Raw genomic sequence first — 18,241 nt, 5'->3', positions numbered from 1 at the left:
ATGGAAATGGACTACCAGAAACACTCTGAGGTGTCTCACATTCAATCAGTTGCTACTCAAGATAATTCATTGTAGTAACTATCTCCAAAATTTTACATGTGTTTTACAACCTTTATAACCATATATTTCAGACAATGTAAATCTAAAAAATAGAGTTTAGAAAACTTATATGGGGAAAAGAGAAAATTCACGTGCTTTCAAAATGCATGTAACGCGGGGGTGGGGGGTGGGGGGTGGTGGCCCATGCCTTTAAACCCAGCACTCGGGAGGCAGAGCCAGGCGGATCTCTGCGAGTTCAAGGCCAGCCTGGGCTACCAAGTGAGCTCCAGGAAAGGCGCAAAGTTACACAGAGAAACCCTGTCTCAAAACAAACAAACAAACAAACAAACAAACAAACAAAACAACAACAACAACAAAAAAAACAAAATGCATGTAACTATCCTGCTTGCCAATTGCTGCTTTCATAGTGTATTTAATGATTATATCCGTGCCTTTGTAATGTATTTCTGTTCCTTGCTCTTTTCTAGGTTAATAATAGGCAAAAATAAATAGACGTCTGCCAATTTGTGGTTCTCAGTTATTCAGTTCTTTTCCGTGTTGTAGTTTCTATTAGTCACAGATCGGAGATTCCTAATAATGTCCTCTCCAGCAATCTCACCATTCGTGGAAAACTACAATGGAAGCAAATGTCATGCCTAGTTCTACCATTCATACATGTGTTTATCAGTACGCAGACACAAAGGGAGATGTACAGCTTGTTCTATCAACTCAATGAAGTACCATTTCCCTGTGCTTTCAGATGTGTTGACAACATCTTTTGTGAAAGTCTCACTCGAGGCAAATGAGAAAATGGAGTAGTATAATTGGAGTCAGGCAATAAAATTCTTTAATCTAATGGGAGAGATGTAAGACTCTTTTACAGTTTTGCCTCTGTACTGCCATTTGAAAGGTTCAGGACTATTAGGTTTACTGGATTCTTACTTTTGTAATAATCCCTATATCTTTTCAGAAGCAGTACTTTGTGCTACAGAAATTAGAAAGTACAGACAGCAAAACAAAAATTACCTTTCTTTATTCTAGCTCTCCGTAATCATTTCTGATAATATAACACATATTATTCTAAATCTTTTGTGCAAGTGTGTTTATATAAAAGCATATTTGTGTTTGCTAATAAGATGAGATTACAGTGTTCTCCAGCTTCCCTCCCCACTTTTTGGAGGCAGTCTCAGGTAGACTAGGCAGACATGAGTGTAGCTGAGGAAGGCTAGGGGCTCCTGATCCTCTTGTTTCTGTCACTTGAGGTCTGGGATTACAGGTCTGCACAACTATGCCTGACAACTTCTACTTACCTTGTTCTATAGTTTCTGCCTTTCCAGATTATAGTATCATTTTCCTAGTTGACATTTAAATACTGCCCTTTAAAGGTGTTTGTCTATTTTACCAGCATATTACCATACATTCTACCTATCTCTTATATCCTTTTCATCTCTTTAATTTACCACACCCCAAACTATAATGACACTGGTGTATTGATGAGAGCACACCATTGCCCTGCACATTGTTATTCCTTGTTATTTGTTTGTAACAGACAGACTCATTTTACACTCCTGGTAGGCCTCATACTAACGATACCTGTGCATTAATATTCTCAGTGCTGGAATTACAGGTGCTTGGTTCCTACTTACTAGTTTTACTTATTTTTAGCCTATCTCCTTATTGCTAGTGTTTCTTGTATATGGCAGGTTACCACTAAAGGCTGAATGGATTCAGGTTAACTGATTTGGAGCTACAGCAAATAGTAGGGGATTATTATGTAACTTACATTTCATCACCTCCGGAGAATCATAGTATTGCTTTATTCACTTATTGATGTCCACATTATCCAGTGCTATAGTTTTCTGTCTGTTCATATAAGGCTAGGTGACTGTATGTCAGTCACAGTCAATATCTATATTGATATTGAGAGCCGATGAGAAATCATTTTTACCACCTGTCATGCTAACTAACACAGCCTTCATTATTGTAATGAAATTTTATTGTAACCCTCTGTGTTCTTGTTAGTCTTTGAAACACAACTAGTCACTCTTAGAGTATAAACATGGATTCATGACTACAATAATACAATCATAAATGTATGAGAATACACATGCAAGTAAAAAATATGTAAAAATTTTCTCATTGATTCAGAGGGCACTTTCCTTTTTGAAGTTGTTATCTGCCTTCTGGAAGCATCTTAGAATCATCAACAGTTTATTAAAATTACTGTTATTAAATAGTTTTGATATAATTATCATATTCTCTGTACATCAACTTGCTAATGGCAGCTCTGTTATCATATTGTCATTATTGTAGTTGAGTTATATTCATATTCAGTTTCTTTTTGTATTTAAAATGTCTTAAAATATTATATAATGATTTGACCATAAAATTTTCTTTCTTACATTAAGTAATGGTTTGGTTTTAATTGGTGGCATTGAAGTAGTCTAGGACATTGTACTATGTTGAAGTATATCTCATAAATTACAGGTAGTGTGCCTACTGATGGAGAAAGCCAAAGCTGTCTATGCTTAAAAGGGCACCCACCATTTTGAGGGAAAGGGACTGGTCATTTTTGGTACTGACTCTCTCTGTTACTGCTTTTCCTTTTGAATAAATTTGTATTATGCAAGACTTCTAGTGTGTATATACAAAAATTAAATGAAGGAAGCAGCATAAAGAATTTGTGTTTTCATCACCCAGATTCATTTCTCAAGAACACACCTTATTTTATCTATTGCCCCCCAGTTTCCATCTGCCTGTTGTGTGATTTTTAAATAAATCCACGACACTATATTTATTTCATTCATAAATATCCCAGCTTCAATTTATCTTGAAAAGATGAGAACTCTTTGTAAGCACATCTCTAACAAAATTATGATAGCTGAAAGGAAATTAATTGTAATATTAAATAATCTGTGCTAAAATTTATAGTGTTTACAGGTATATTGTTTCTTTCTCTAAATGAGGATTATACACATAGCAATCTGATTAAATGTGTTTCAAGTATCTAATTTCTAGTAAAATTTGACTTGAAAGTACATATGTGAGGCTTTGTTAACTACATGGCCAGTCTGTATCCATCTCCACAGTTGTATAATTATAGCTTGGATGAGGCATATATACTATTTAAATGAATAGAAAAGCTGTGTTCAAGTAAAGCTTTATTTATAAAACACATGGTAGTGAGATTGTGTTTGGCTGCTTCATCTCTAGCATTGTTTTTCAAATTTATTGTATATCAGAATCACCTGTAACATTATAAAGCACACAGAGGCTCAGATTTGATATAGTGTGCAATAGAGACTATATTTTTTTTACTGTATACTCAATATATAGGTTTCCTGTATGACTTTACTTTTTCTTGTGATTTGTTAAAGAAAAAAATGTTACTTGTCCTTTAAAGTTTCCTGTAGTTGAGAATTGAGTATAGAAGTTTTGCTTTGCTCAGTTTCCAGTTTGTGTGTGTGTGTGTGTGTGTGTGTGTGTGTGTGTGTGTGTGTGTGTGTGTGTGTGTTTAGAATGGGGAGAATATACATAATTGATGGTTCAGGAGACATGTAATGTGTGGCTCTCATTGTTTTCGAGAGCAGGATTTTCTTAGTTTCATTTCCTGGCAGGCTAAAATACACTTTCGATCACCTAATAACTTTTTCACCTTACATATGACAGAACGGATTCTTAAGGATGGGAAAAGATAGGCACAAAGCCACACAGTACATTAGTAATAGAACCAGGGATATGATTGGAAATGGATTCCTTATTTAAAAGTCAAAGTACATCGAGTTCTTAGAGTCACTGAACCCTAAAGCTGGATGCTCCTGACAAGTTCACATAAATAGCCTCCGCTCCTTCCGCCAGCTATCTTTGTAAACCAGAAGTCTCACTCAACTGAAGGACCTGCGGAGAAAATTCAGAGTGCAAACATGTTTTATTTGTCTTAGACTATTTTGAGGGGGGAAAAGATTTAGCTCCCCAATTTTAAATTTTAAGTAATTCACATTAATGCCTGGATTTCAGGAAATGAGACAATTTACCCACACTGGGCCTGGTATGCTGGAGTTGAGTAGTGGTTCCTTCTTTGAAGTAGTACAATTTTCTGACTTGCCACAGACTCCAGTGCTCTTTTAGGTTTTTTTTTTATTAGTTCTTTGAGAATTTCATGCAGTGTGTTTTGATCATATTCGCCCTCCCCTGCAATTCTTCCCAGATCTACCTCTCGTTCGGTACACACCCAATTTTGTGTCTTTTTACACATCAAGTACATTTTTTTGCTTCCCAAATATTTGTAGATGTGCGGCCTTCCTCTGGAATATGGTCAAATTATCAGGGCCTATACTCTTAGGAAAGACTGATCCTTCATCTCCTAGCAACTGACATTTGTGAACAGCTCCTCATTGACGAGTGGGGTTTCACACCCAACTCCCTTCTCCATGTTGGAATTTGGTATATCCAGATCTTGTGTGTGACGTCACAACCATTGTGAATTCATATGTGCAGCTGCCCTGCTTTGTCAGGAGGACATTTTTTCCTTGTAGTTATCTATTACCTCTGGACCTTCCCCACTTTTCATCCCCTCTTCTATAATGATTAGATTAAAGATTATGAAAGTCATTTCATAAAGCAAGAAATAACATTGAATGGTACCATAGTCATTTAGAGAATGTGTACGTGTCTAAAGGGATCAGCCACATGTTCCAGGCCAATACACCCTATTTGTATGACCTCTTTGGTCCTCAAAGAATTTTAATTTATTTCTTCAAATCTAAACCATCAAAGAGAGTTATTATCTTCTACAGTGGAGAGTATAACCTCCTCAAATCTTATTCTTTTGTCTTAATCTTGCATTAAGTTCTTTGACATTTTCATACATGTTTGTACAGTTCTCTGGACAGTCTTTTGTCTCTTATGCCTGTCATCTTCCTCCATCCACTCCACATGCCAGTCCCTTTCCCAAATTGATGACTTTTGGGTTTGCTCTATGGCCTACTTAGTTAAAAAGGGCTATCTGTGTAACCATTACATTGGGACTCTCTATTGGAACTTGGTGGGGTCACTAGTGGGTACACAACTGTTGACAATGACTCCCCCTCTCCCTAAATCTGTCAGTAGCAAGTAGTTGATCAGTGACAGATAGGGCCCCTTGAGCCCCTTCTCCCTTTTTATCTGACAGTGACAGCCTCATTCTTGAGCAGACCACATGCAGACAGATGTCCCCAGTTGTTATGTGTTTGTGATTGCAATAGCTATTTCTTGCCCAGAAGATAGCATTTCACAGCCCCTTTCCCTGTCTTCTGACTCTTCCAGTCTTTCCTCTTCCACAATAGTCCTTGAGCCTTAGCAGGATGGTATTGATGTTTTGTTTAAGGCTCAGCCTGTAACAGTCATTTCTTCTCAGCATATCTTGTGGTCTTAGGTCTCTGCATTCATGCACATTCCCTGAAAAGAAAGGCTTCTCTGCTTAAGGCTAAGAGTAGTATTTGTCTATTGATATAAGTATAAATAAAGTTATGTTGATTTAACTAAACATCTTATTTTTAATTTTGATGCTGAAGTTGTATCCATTTGTTCTAGTCCTTATGGATTAGATAGAAATAGTACTGTAAACTTCTACATAATTTGCTGTTTACCATGTAGTTGGGGGTTCACTCTTCTTATTAATCTACAATTTGATCTGTGACTTGTACTTCTATTTTTAAAATTAAATTTATTGTAAACAACTTGAAAATAAAAAAAAATCATGCAGTGAGATTAGCCAGACCATATATACATATATATATGAAGAAATTTCTATATTTTGTACTTTTGTAAATAAATTGTACTTCCCAGTGTATCATTGCTCTTTCTACCACTTTTTTCATCTGTCATTTTGAACATCATTCATTATTTCTGTATATAAGATCTTGTTACATTTCTCAGGCTGGCTTCAAACTCTTGAGCTCAAATGATCCTCTCACCCCAACTTCCCAAGTACCTAGGATTATATAGCCCTAGGCCATGGTGATCAGCTGTCCTCATTCTTTTTAGCTGCTGGGTGGTGGGTAAGGCAGGAATTTATAACTAGTCAAAGTGCAGAGAATAAGTGCCTGTGGAGTGTTCAGCCACATATAGCACATCTATGTCACCACCTTCTCAAGGTTCAGGGACAATAGCAGAAGGATGATAAGATCCAGAGGTTGGGGAAGAACAGAGCAAATGAGTGATGAAACATGTCAGAGTTGCTGCACTCATGAAATTACAGCAGCTGTGGATGCCTGTACAAGATCAAGGACGCCAGCATTCTATCATGGAGGGGCAAGGAGTTCATTAGGACCCCCCCCCCCCCGCACACACACGTGCACACCTTTGGTGCTATGGACAGTTGATTGCTTCTAGAGGAGGGAGAATCTGTTTTCTTTAAAGTTGTGACTCCTGGTAAGACTACTCACTCCAGTGGATGGCCCCACACCCAGAAGTATGGGTGTCAAATGGGTTGTTACTTTAAAAGTAAAAAAGAGGACATATAGTGGGGGTATGGAAAAGTTGGGGGGACTACTAGTGGGAGATAAATATAATCAAAATACATTGTATGACATTCAACGAATAAAATCTTTTTAAGTGAGATAAAGCAAAAATGTGTGCATTTAAAAAAGGTTCTACATGGAAAAATGTATATAGCTTGGGTGTAGCTCAATGATAGAGACCTTACCTAGTATGGATGAAGCTCTAGGATCCATCCCTTGGGCCGAAAACAAAGTGTGTCATAAGAGGAGGGATAGCACTTGCAAAGAAATCTCCCCAGGTTTCACTGGAAGACCGTGGAAGGTGAATATAGTAGGGAGAGCAGGAAGCTCCTTCAGAGAAATAGAAGTTCAGCTTAAAACCCTCCCATAGAAGCTGCTGTTTCCTAAGAGGAATTTACAGTAGCAGGCAGTAAGATGCAGTGGAATATGCTTACACTTGAACACCAACAAATTCAGGTTTGCATCACCTGCCTTTTCAAACTGACATTACTGACCACTTTACCCTGGATGCTTCAGCTCAGGCCTCAGAATAAAATGCCCCTCGTTTTGCAGTTGTGAATATTCAGCAAACTGCTGTGGTATTGAACAAACCTCAGGTCCCTTCAAGGCTCACAAAAGGAGATGAAGGTTCTTGCCTAGTCCGTAGTGGTTTAGCCATTCCAGATCACTTGGTGGCAGCATGGGGATTCTTTTCTATTTTAATAACTGAACAAATTCTGTCACTAAAGAATAAAGGTTAATTGCAGAGGCATTTAAACTGTTGAAAGGGACTGATCAGCAGCCAGAAATATCAAAGGCCTGAATGCTGGCAGCTCATTACCATCTGAATGGCACCCAGCCTTTGTTAAGGGCTTAAGAGACTTTATTATAAAGATTGGTCTAAGGATTCTGTCCCCCTTAATTACCCACTTAATGTCAAGAACTTGCTTGTTGATGGGTCAGTGTCTCAGGGCCTTTGGCTTGGGTGGGTTTGAGTATTTGTATTTTGAGTGGGCAGCTGGCCTGCCCCTTATTCTAACCTCTACACCCCCACAGCCAAACTGGCCAAAGGGCTGCATGCCTTTCACTTGCCTGCCTCTAGTAGTTTAAAAGAGCTTTAGTGGAGTTCAGTTCCTATAAAAATAATTAATTAGTAACTGTAGTGTGCCAGGAACACAGTTGGAAGATGTTTACCACCTAGTAGAAGAAGCAGATAATTAAACTGAAAATTGCAATGTATTCTCCTTGCCAGTAGTATTAGTTTAAGATGAAGACAGCAACAAATGGTCAGACCTGAAATCACATACACCCAAAGCAACACTAAACGGACTCAGCAGGTTGTATCGATATATTTGTGTATATGTTTATCCATAGCAAGAATAATCAAAGAAAAAAAGAGGACATGAAATTGAAAGGTGGTACGCAGGGTATGGGAGGAAAGGGGAGAGGGAAATGGTATAATTATATTTTAAGTTTTAAAGGAGAGATGGAAAATTGAAAAGACATTTTGAAGAAATCAGGAGAGAGGGAGACCAGGAATCCATTGTCTTGCTCACACCCAGAAGGAAGGCTGCCTTCCAAAATGCTGCCTTTACTTCTAAATTTGTACTTCTTCATGTTCAGCCAAACAATGCCAGAAAGGCTTTTTTTAAAAAAAAAAAAAAAAAAAAATGAGACTCCAGTGAGATGCAGCCACCTAGAAGGAGATAGATGTCACCTAAAGTAAATCAAGACCAGATATGGGGGATAGGGGACATTTAAGGGAAAGGGTTGGCATAAGAGAAAGCTAGGAAATTCTGTCTGCAATAACCATGGTGTAGCCAGAAAACGCTAATCTAAGCAGTTCAGTGCTACACTTGTCAAAGGTTAGCAGTGCCTATAATGGAGGTTCTTAGAAAGATAACAAATTGCAAAAGAACTGTCCTCTCTAAAGGCTGTTTGCCTTCTCCTATAAGAAGGTGGGTAGCCAGTGGGGAGAATTTACACAAGAGTAGAGATCTGACAATCAGATTGCAAGAGCTACTCCCTAGCTCAGCAATTGTCATTCCAGGAATGTGCTTTTTCCGTCTTCTTTGTTTTGTAAAAGATGAAGATGGTCAAGGGACAGTCAACACTAGTATCCTTTTGGCCCTTTCAGGTTTCTGTTTTTTGAACTGTGGGACTAGAGTGGCTACATTCCTCACTAGAATGACTAGTAGGCACACTTTCAACTGTTGTTTTTTAAGAAAAAAAATGAAGTGCTAGGAAAGCCCTCCACCTCTGGGTTGTACTCCTAATCTGCTTTGCTGTTCATTAGACCTGCTGTCCCCCTTGCCTTGCACACACTCAGGCCTTTCTCCTGCCTCCCGACACCCTTTACTACCTCCACATCTGTCTCGTAACTCCTGGGGTTGCTAACTCCTTCTTTAGGGTTGCTAACTTAGGTCCTTCTCTCCCACTTTGGCTCCTACTCATGTACTATCTTGTGTGGAATGGCTTACCCACTGCACTAGTCTTTCCATTGTGTTTTTTTTTTCTTTCATGTATAGTTTAGGCCTCTTCTTTTTCTATTTTTTGGTGTCTCTTACCTCCTTTAGCACCTAGCATAGTCCTAGTTACTAGAAAAATGAATCTTTTTCATCATTTTCTTTTTCTTCTGGCAGTGTGTGTGAGCACAGCAAAGAGAATCTTATGACACCTTCCAATATGGGGGTGATCTTTGGGCCCACCCTGATGAGAGCTCAAGAGGACACTGTGGCTGCTATGATGAACATCAAATTCCAGAACATTGTGGTAGAAATCCTGATTGAACACTTTGGCAAGGTAATCATTTCCTATCTTTAATATCTCCCCTCCAAAGAAGTGACATCTGTCTTGTCTACCTTTTAACTGTGTTTGTCTAACTGCCTGCCTCCATCCCTCCTTCTCTCTCTCTCTCTCTCTCTCTCTCTCTCTCTCTCTCTCTCTCTCTCTCTCTTTCTCCTTCTCCTCTTCCTCCTCCTCCTCCTCCTCCTCCTCCTCCTTCTTCTTCTTCCTTTTGTTTAGATTTTTAAAGCAAAACATGCTATAAAACATGCTTGGCTATCCTGGCACTTACTATGTAATGTAGATCAAGCTAGAACTTGGCGTCCTCCTGACTTATCTTCCAGACTGTTGGGATCACAGACACAAAGTTGTGTGTCTTATTATTTGGTTCAAGTTGACACTGAAAAGAAATCCCACTGTGCCACAATGACATATTTTTGAAGATCTATAGATTAAAAATAGGGCCTTGTACACGATAAGGAAATACTCTATCATTTATCTATCTTCAAGTCCTCTTTTTCCTTTTTTTTTTTTCAGTCAGAGTCTTACTAGGGTGTCCCTGTCAGCCTTAAACTCACTCTGTAACCCAGACAGATCTTGAAGTTACAGTTCTCCTGCCTACGCCTCCCAAGTATCTGAGATTACAGGTCTGCACCACTAAACTTGGCCACAATGATGTTTAACATTAAATCTAACACTTGGCATTTCATCTATTAAGCAACTGTTGCTTGAACATGTACAGTTTTTATTATCAGGCAAATGCTGGGAATATTAAAGAAGAAAAGCTACTGACTGTTTCTGTGACACTAGCCATGGAGTGTGGTGATATATTTAAGCAGAGAAAAATGATAAGGAAGAAGGTGATACATATACAATGAAATTATAGGATAAAGAGTTATAGTTCTTCACATAATACCAAGTCCATGATTGACAACCCCTAATCAAGTGACAGATTAATAAGAGAAAAATAAATATCTATGTAAGTTTTATATGACATATGACTTGGTAATACTCTAGAATAACACCCCCAAACAACAGGTAAACTTGTACTCTGTGATGAAGTTTATAGTTGTAGAGAAATATGACTACAGGACAGTAGGGTCTGATGGAGTGCTAATACACTGGAGGCAGGCCTATTTGTTCCAGTTTTTTTTCTTTTGGTGTTTCTGTACCTTTGAAATTACCACTGTTTTCTTTGGATTCCTCTTGATTTAACTTACATAACATACTTTAGAAGAAAGTCAGAAAATTCTTTTATGACCTGCTTCAGCAAAAATGGGTAACAGAAGGTTTGAGAACCCTTACGTTTGTTCTTTCCTAAAATGTCAAGTCCCATATTTCAGGATAGCAAGTCTTGAACCCCCTTTCAAGACCATAAATAAATCAATATATTTATTTTAAATTACATTGCTTTCTAAAATGTTTCAAGGTAGTGTATTTGATGTATTTGATGTCATGTATAACTTATAAGGCAGCATACATTATAATTTGGCCAAATGAAAGGGGATAAAAATAAAGGGAGACAAAAATGAACATGGTAATGTGGTTGAGACAAGAAATACTTCTTAACATGTATTGTTCACTTGCCACAAATATCTTATATTTGTAAGAGTTTTTTAACAGACAGTGTCCTCCATGGGAAGCATTATTTTAAAGCAACTTTATTTGAATTGCGGAGGCTGATAGAGTCTGAGTCTATCCATAGCTCAAGTCCAAGCTTGATCACTTGTTAACTGCATTAGGTAAGATGCTCATGTGCTGAGATGCTGCACATAAACATACCATGGCTCTAATATAAGAGATGTTTATTTAGCAGTTGTAAAATAACCCCACCAAGATGACTTGATATAATCAGGATTCTTTGTTCTTTCTTAGTGCTCCGAGCCTAATATCCTGCTTTTGCTCCAATGGTCATTCATCATCTACATTCTAGCAGTTGAAAAGAATGAAAGACAGAAGTACAGTTTATAACACTTTGCTTTAAGGTTCTGATCTGGGAGTTAGACATAGTTTCCATTACATTCCATTTTCTAAAATTTAATCTTACAATCATATTCACTGAGAAGAGATGTAGGAAACTAGTCCTTGTTTCTTTTTTCCTTGTTTTTTAAGCCACAATCTTGCTACAGAGCCCAAGCTGGCCTTGAATTTGTAGTCAGTCTGCTCAGCCTCCCAAGTGCTGTCTCAGGAAGGTAAGTAAAGTCTTTAGTCCAGAACATTCCCATCTGAGACTTAAAAAGGAATAGGAGAATGCATATGAGGAAACAGTGTTCTCTGCCATATTGTCTGTGTTACCTCAAAAACCTTTCATAACTTTTCTGAGTTTTGTCATCAGAAATTCAAAGAGGATTATAACCTTGGTGATAGCCACAGGTCCAAGGTTATTATTTCTCCAGGAAGTGGCAAAGATAATGAATGCCAATATTCAGTTAAGGAGAAGTTAATTCCAGTCTTCCATAGCACAGTAGGGTGACTATCATGCATAAACTATGCTGAAAGAGAAGAATTTGTGAGTCTCATCACAAAGAAACAATAAATATATAAGGAAATGGAAATACTATTTGATTCTTATGCACTGTGTGTGTATGAAATTATAACACGGGGCCACATATATATTATTTAAATTTTATTTATTCATTTATTTATTTAGTCATAATATATCTTGTTCATGATTTTCCCTTCCTCTAATTCTTCTCAGATCCTCCCCACTTCCCAACTGACTCAACTTAATGTTCTTTCTTTCTGTCCTTTCTCTCTATCAAAACCAAAACAACAATAACACAAAAACCAAAAATCAATTCAAATCAAACAAGAAACCAATAAGACAGAAAATGGCAAAGGACAACAAAGAAAAATAAAAAGCCACAAAAAGATGTACTTTGCCAACTCTAGACATGGGGGCTGCCCTGGAATGTTTTTGATATAACAGTGACACTCTATTGAAGAAAACTGATTTTCCCTTCCCCAGCAGATATCAATTGCAATAGCTTCTTGCTTAAGGATGGGGACTTTGTGTCCACTTTCCCTTCTCAGTGCTGGGATTTAGTCCAGTCTCTCACTCTCTGCACATTGTCCACTTGTGGGTCGCTGCATTAACTCCTATATGTTGCTGTGGGATATTGCACATACATTGGTAATGAAAGTGAATCTCAACTTAAATCGTATAGCATGTGCAAAAGTTAACTCAAAATGGATTGTGTAAAAAAGAAACAAAATCAACCGCAAAAAAATGGAGTATTCGGTTGTAGGTAAACTTTTGAAAAACTGCATAGGAGAAAGTCTGCAGGCCCTTGGACTTTTTGCAGAGTTTTTCAGCATGACACCCAAATCCAACCCAGAAAATAAAAACAAACAAACAATAGATTGGATTTTTATCAAAGTTGTTGCCAAGTGGGCAAAAGATTCATATCTAGAATATATAAAGGATTCTCAAAGCCAACCACAAAAAATCACACATTGTAATTATTAAACTTGGTAAAGTCATGAACTGTATGTACAGATGAAAAGTACGAAATTAAAAGTTTTTGGGATAACTAACCAGTAGGGAAATACAAATTAAGGCCCCAATGAGATAGCACTACATATTTACTAGACCAGCTAAAATAAAAAATAGTGACAATCCAAAATGCTGATGTGGGTACACAGAAGCTCAAATGTGTCATGCTTTTCAAATGGGAATAAAATATAGGACAGCCTCTCTGAAAAATAGATGTGCAGTTTCTTAATTAAAGCAAAACAAACCAAGCATGGACTTCTGTGGAACCATATTTTACTCTCCTGAGCATTTGTCAGAGAGAAACAAAAGCTGTTTACATGGAACCTCTGCAGGGACTTAAATTTCCCCATTATATTACTACTGTATGCCAGGCATTATTGGAGACATTTTACACTAAAGTTCACATTAGGAGAATTGAAGGTGTAGTCAAGTGACTTGTCCAGGTTCACAGAATGAGCACGTGTCGGATCTCAGATGTAACACAACTCAAATCTACACTAGGCTACTTCAGTGGTGGAGATCATCATTAGAGATGAAAAGGCCAAGGATATTTGAGAATAGAGTTCCCAAAGGGCCATCCACATAGTGAATATTTGTGTTAAAAGATGTCTGTGGTAGTTTGAATGACAGCTGTCCCCCATAGGTTCAGATATTTGAATACTTGGTCGCCAGTTGGGGGGCACTGTTTAGGGAAAGTTCTAGAAGCTTTAGGAGGTGGAGCCTTGCTGAAGGAAGGACATCATGGAGGTCAGCTTTGAGAGTTTATAGCTTTGTCCCACTTGCCTCTCTTTGTAGTTTGCTCTTCCTGCGAGTGGATAGAAATATGATCTTTCTGCTTCCTGGCCTTGCCCCCATTCCATACTTTCCCACCATTTTGGACGTTCCTTCTGGAACCATAAACCCAAATAATCTCTTTAAGTTGCCTTAGTCATAGAATTTTATCACAGCAACAAAAGTAATTAATACAATATCCCAATTTTAACATTTGATGGTCAACTTCTGAATCTTGAGTGAAGAGTTTAGCTCCAGGCAGAAGGGAGCCATGGAAATGCTTCAGTATGTCCTGACTTACTCCACTTTAAATGTCCTTTTTGTGACAAAATTCATTTGTGATTGGATAGAGGAATGATGATGGAATGTTTAGTCTGTTATCAGTCAAAACCCCCAAATTTCTGGCTGGGTGGTAGTGGCACATGCCTTTAATCCCAGCACTTAGGAGGAAGAGGCACTGTGAGTTCGAGACCACCATGGTCGACAGAGCAAGTTTTAGGAATGGCCAGGGATACACAGAGAAAGCCCGTCTCCAAAAACAAAGACAACAAAACACACAAAACCCCCCAAAATTCTATACATTTTAAAGATAAAAGGCCAACTTTAATTTTACCAAAAAGATCTGCTCCTGAGTAAATGACCTTAATCCCAATGGGGTTTACTTCATGTGAAATATCTTATGTGGATATAGAAAACACATTCTAGTTTACTATGCATTTATGAAATTGCCCTTTTTGAAAAAGAGAAAAAATGATATGTGAGGTTGTTCCAGAAATTATGGACCTTATGTAGGTGTAACTACCTAGAATAGTTGTGGGGATTAAAAGAGATAATATATGTGAGAGTTGAGGCCGCTCGGCAAGTACTAGGGATTATGTGTACTTGCCAAGTTGTTCAGCTAATGGGATATGATTTTTTTCAGTTGACATATATTATAATTTCAGTAATATTTTTTTCCATCTATGTTTGCTCTTTAATAGAAAGGGCTTAAACACACTGGTTTTAAGTTTTTCTATCTGCTTCTTTTTTAAAGAATATCCAGATAGTCTGAAAATAAAAGTTAAATGTATAAGGCAAACTGATGTTTAAAGGAGTCCATTCCTAGATCTGTCTTGGCACTGTTTTTTTTTTTAAGTAATTTGAATCATCTCTAAATTTCTAAGTAGGAGAGCAGATAAGTAATGAGGGAAAGGAAGTTCTCCCCCTACACTAATCCCCTAGAATAGCACTGTCAATTATTCTGAAGTTCTCAGTCTCTTTAGCTCATGGAATAGTGTGTAGCAGGGTTCCCGAACCCAATACTGCTGGCTTGAGACACAGAGGATTGGATTGACAAAGAAAGGTTGTTTTTTGTTTTCTGAACATTTTGTTTTGGGAAGCTGTTGGGGATTGCAGGGAAAGAGAGAGGCCGGCCAGCTGGGAAGGCAGTTCTTAGCGATTAATTCTGAGGACAGATTTGTATGTTCCTTCAGGAGATGGAATATGGGATGGGTCCATTTGAACATCAGAACTAGAGAGTGACTTTAAAGATCTTCTGGCCCAGGCACTTCATTTTACATAAAGCCTCTTCTCTTTGCAAAGTGTACTACCCCAATGTCAGTCATTCCCACTCCTAGTCTTTGGAGTCGTATCCCTATGGTTCTTCACAAGTACTGTATAAAAGAGCTCAGATGCCAGCTTTGCATCCTTGCCTATCTGCTATCTCAAGGGTACTTTGAAAATGCATTTGTCAGCCACACAGCCAAATATTAGCACTTTCCTCATTTATTGCTCTTGATTGAACTGGGTTAGTGTTAGAAAGCAGTTGGTCAACTTCCTCAGACTTAGATTTTTGTGCAATGAACCTGAAATCAAGCTGGGTGCAGTGGGGTGAACTGTACTCTTAGCTCATCTAGTCCTCCTTCTGACTCTGAAATGATGCATGTCATGGATTTTCTAGATTATGGAACAGAGATACTGAGTGTGTTAAGTGGCAAAACTCAGACAAATCTAGTTCTATCGGCTTAAGGCTGCATCTCAAGGAATGGAGACCTATTTTCTTTCTTTCTTTCTTCTTTCTTTCTTTCTTTCTTTCTTTCTTTCTTTCTTTCTTTCTTTCTTTCTTTCTTTCTTTCTTTCTTTCTTTCTCTCTCTCTCTCTCTCTCTCTCTCTCTCTCTCTCTCTCTCTCTCTCTCTCTCTTTCTTTCTTTCTTTTTTTTTTTTTTTCCGAGACAGGGTTTCTCTGTGAAGCTTTGCGCCTTTCCTGGAACTCACTTGGTAGCCCAGGCTGGTCTTGAACTCACAGAGATCCGCCTGGCTCTGCCTCCCAAGTGCTGGGATTAAAGGCATGTGCCACCACCGCCCGGCTGAGACCAATTTTCAAGTGAAATATTAAGAACAGTAGTCAGTTGTGCTTGTCTTTGTATCACTGACATTGACTTAGTTGTTTTTGCTTCCTTTAAGTTCCCTCTGCACTGCTAATATGTGTATTCCAATACTTTCATTTTCCTTATATGTATTTTTTAGTATTGGGGATGGAACACAGGGCATCACTTATACTATGACTGCTGTACCACTGAACTACAGCTGTAGTCCAACATTTCCCTTCTAGTGAGTGGGTAATTGCTTTTCAATTATGCACAATGTTGCTTCATGGTTTTCGTGTAGTTTTCTGGGAAAGAAATTATTTTCAAGGTAATTAGGAAATCCACTACTAATATATATCAAACTGGATTTTACTGTAGCTGGAAGTTTTTCTGTGTCCCGCCCCATCATTTTACTGTCTCTAAAGATGAATGGTTAGAAGCCATGGTTGAAGGGACTGGAAAACTGAAGGATGCAGTCCTTGCTGCAAATGACTGACGGCAATTCTTATTGTAAACTAGCCAGAGAAAGCTGGATTGTTCTCAATATGAAGTTTGTGAGAACTCAAATGCTGCCTGTGTTCCCAAATGTCCAAATAGGAACTTATCCAGGAAAAAAAACCTCATTGATGTTGTAGCAACATGATGGATTTGAGGAGGCAAACAAGACTCCCTTTTAAAAAACAACTCTGATTTATGTATTTTTCTGACACCCAGTCTAGCAGCCCAGAGGACACAGCCCACAGCCCTGTATGCTGCTTCTTCCTGAAATATGGCTTCTGTGAATTTGAGTCTGCCGCCAGAGGGCAGCAAGAGAACAGTAAAATACCTCTCCCTCTTTGTGGCGGGATAAATGACAGACACACGTAGATATAAAGATTAATTTGAAATGTAACTGATGAATACAAATTATAATGTATTTTACTATAAAACTTGTTTTTATATTTATGTTTTAAAATGTACCTATCTTCATCCACATATTCATTTATAGTACATACACATGCATATACGTGTGTGTGTTCATGCGATGTGGGTGTACGTAACAGAGGCATATAGAGAAGGTGAGAGAATCTAATTAAGCCAGATCTGTGCTTCATTGTGTTTAATTTCTGAAATGATAAGGTTAAGCTAAAAAGTTATTAAAAATAACATTTTTTATTAGCTTGTACATGTTAAGACATTTTCAGAATCTAATATGTAGTTAGCTGAGAATTTGACAAACATTTTCAAATGAATCTTCAGAAAAATATCTTTAAGTATTAAGATTGGGATCAAAGTGTAACCTGAAGAAAAATACGTTTGAGCAGAGAATTATTAAGATTGAGAAATTTCAGATGTGTTCATTAGTCATAGTGAATCTTTAAAGATACAGTTTTGAGCTTTTAGCCCTGGCTGAGTTGAGATCCTCATACACTCTCCAGAAGCCTGATTCTCTTAGCCTTTGGAGCAAGGTCAGGACTTGTTTCAGGTGACTAAGCATGTCCCAACCCGATGAGACGGCGTGTGAAGTACAGGGTGCATTTGGGAGTGACATTTGCCCCCAGTGTTCAGAGACTTGAAATGCTCAGTATGAGTCACTCTTTGGATTCTGGTCACCCTGATAGTTCTCTTGAAGATTCAGTGAAAGGTAACACTACATTCTCCTCCCCCTTTCCTTTCTCCAATGGCACTACAGCCATTCCAGCAGTAAAAACAGTGATATTCAACGTCCTATTGAGTCCTGCCAACAAATCTATGAGGTGTTCTCCCATTTTACTGGTAGGTAATGAGACATAGAAAGGCTAAGTTTGTTGTGGGTTATCAAAATCAAATATTTTTATTGTTGTTGTTCATATCTAGTTTACATGTCCAGGTGGAAACATACATAGATAGAATAAATAAAGAATCAGATTTTTTTAAAAAGGTATTAACTTTCTTATTGTTATTTTAAGTGCTGGGGAGAGAACCCTGGGCCCCACACCTGTGAACTGCTAGGTTTTACCACTGACCTACATCCTTAGCCCTTGAAGATCTAAAAAGATTTCCAAAATCATACAGACCCTTTTCCTCAGTAGACAGTGATTGTTTCATAGACTTTATCTCTGCCTCTGCCATTGCTTTGGAGTGCTCTGAAGCCTCCGGTCAAAGTCTAGACGATAGAGTAAGACTGGGGTCAGTAGGCTACAGGGCCAGATGGTGGACTCTGGCAGTCAGACTTGGAACAGCCTGACTTTCTGCAGTCAGACAGTTGTGCCAATAAGAGTTTTAGAGGCTAGGGATCAGTGGAGGAGCACTGAGAGACTGTGTGGTTTATTTCTGTTCTCTGAGATTTTGTGGCTGATGACTGGGAC

The 18,241-nt window shown here is 38.1% G+C and overlaps 1 protein-coding gene across 2 annotated transcripts in view; it reads left to right on the top strand.

The window, feature by feature from the left end:
- The window catches only part of Ophn1 (oligophrenin 1), a 359,638-nt gene that overhangs the window by 300,398 nt on the left and 40,999 nt on the right, over positions 1-18,241 (top strand). For both annotated transcript variants that reach the window (XM_028883891.2, XM_028883889.2), the window contains one exon: positions 9,161-9,320. In XM_028883891.2, coding sequence (XP_028739724.1) covers positions 9,161-9,320 — 160 coding nt within the window. The remainder of the gene's footprint in view (positions 1-9,160; positions 9,321-18,241) is intronic.

The sequence above is a fragment of the Peromyscus leucopus genome, chromosome X (assembly GCF_004664715.2).
Source record: "Peromyscus leucopus breed LL Stock chromosome X, UCI_PerLeu_2.1, whole genome shotgun sequence".
Classification (NCBI taxonomy): Eukaryota; Metazoa; Chordata; class Mammalia; order Rodentia; family Cricetidae; genus Peromyscus; species Peromyscus leucopus.
The sequence above is the reverse complement of the archived record's forward strand: the minus strand, read 5'-3'. Positions and strand labels throughout refer to the sequence as shown.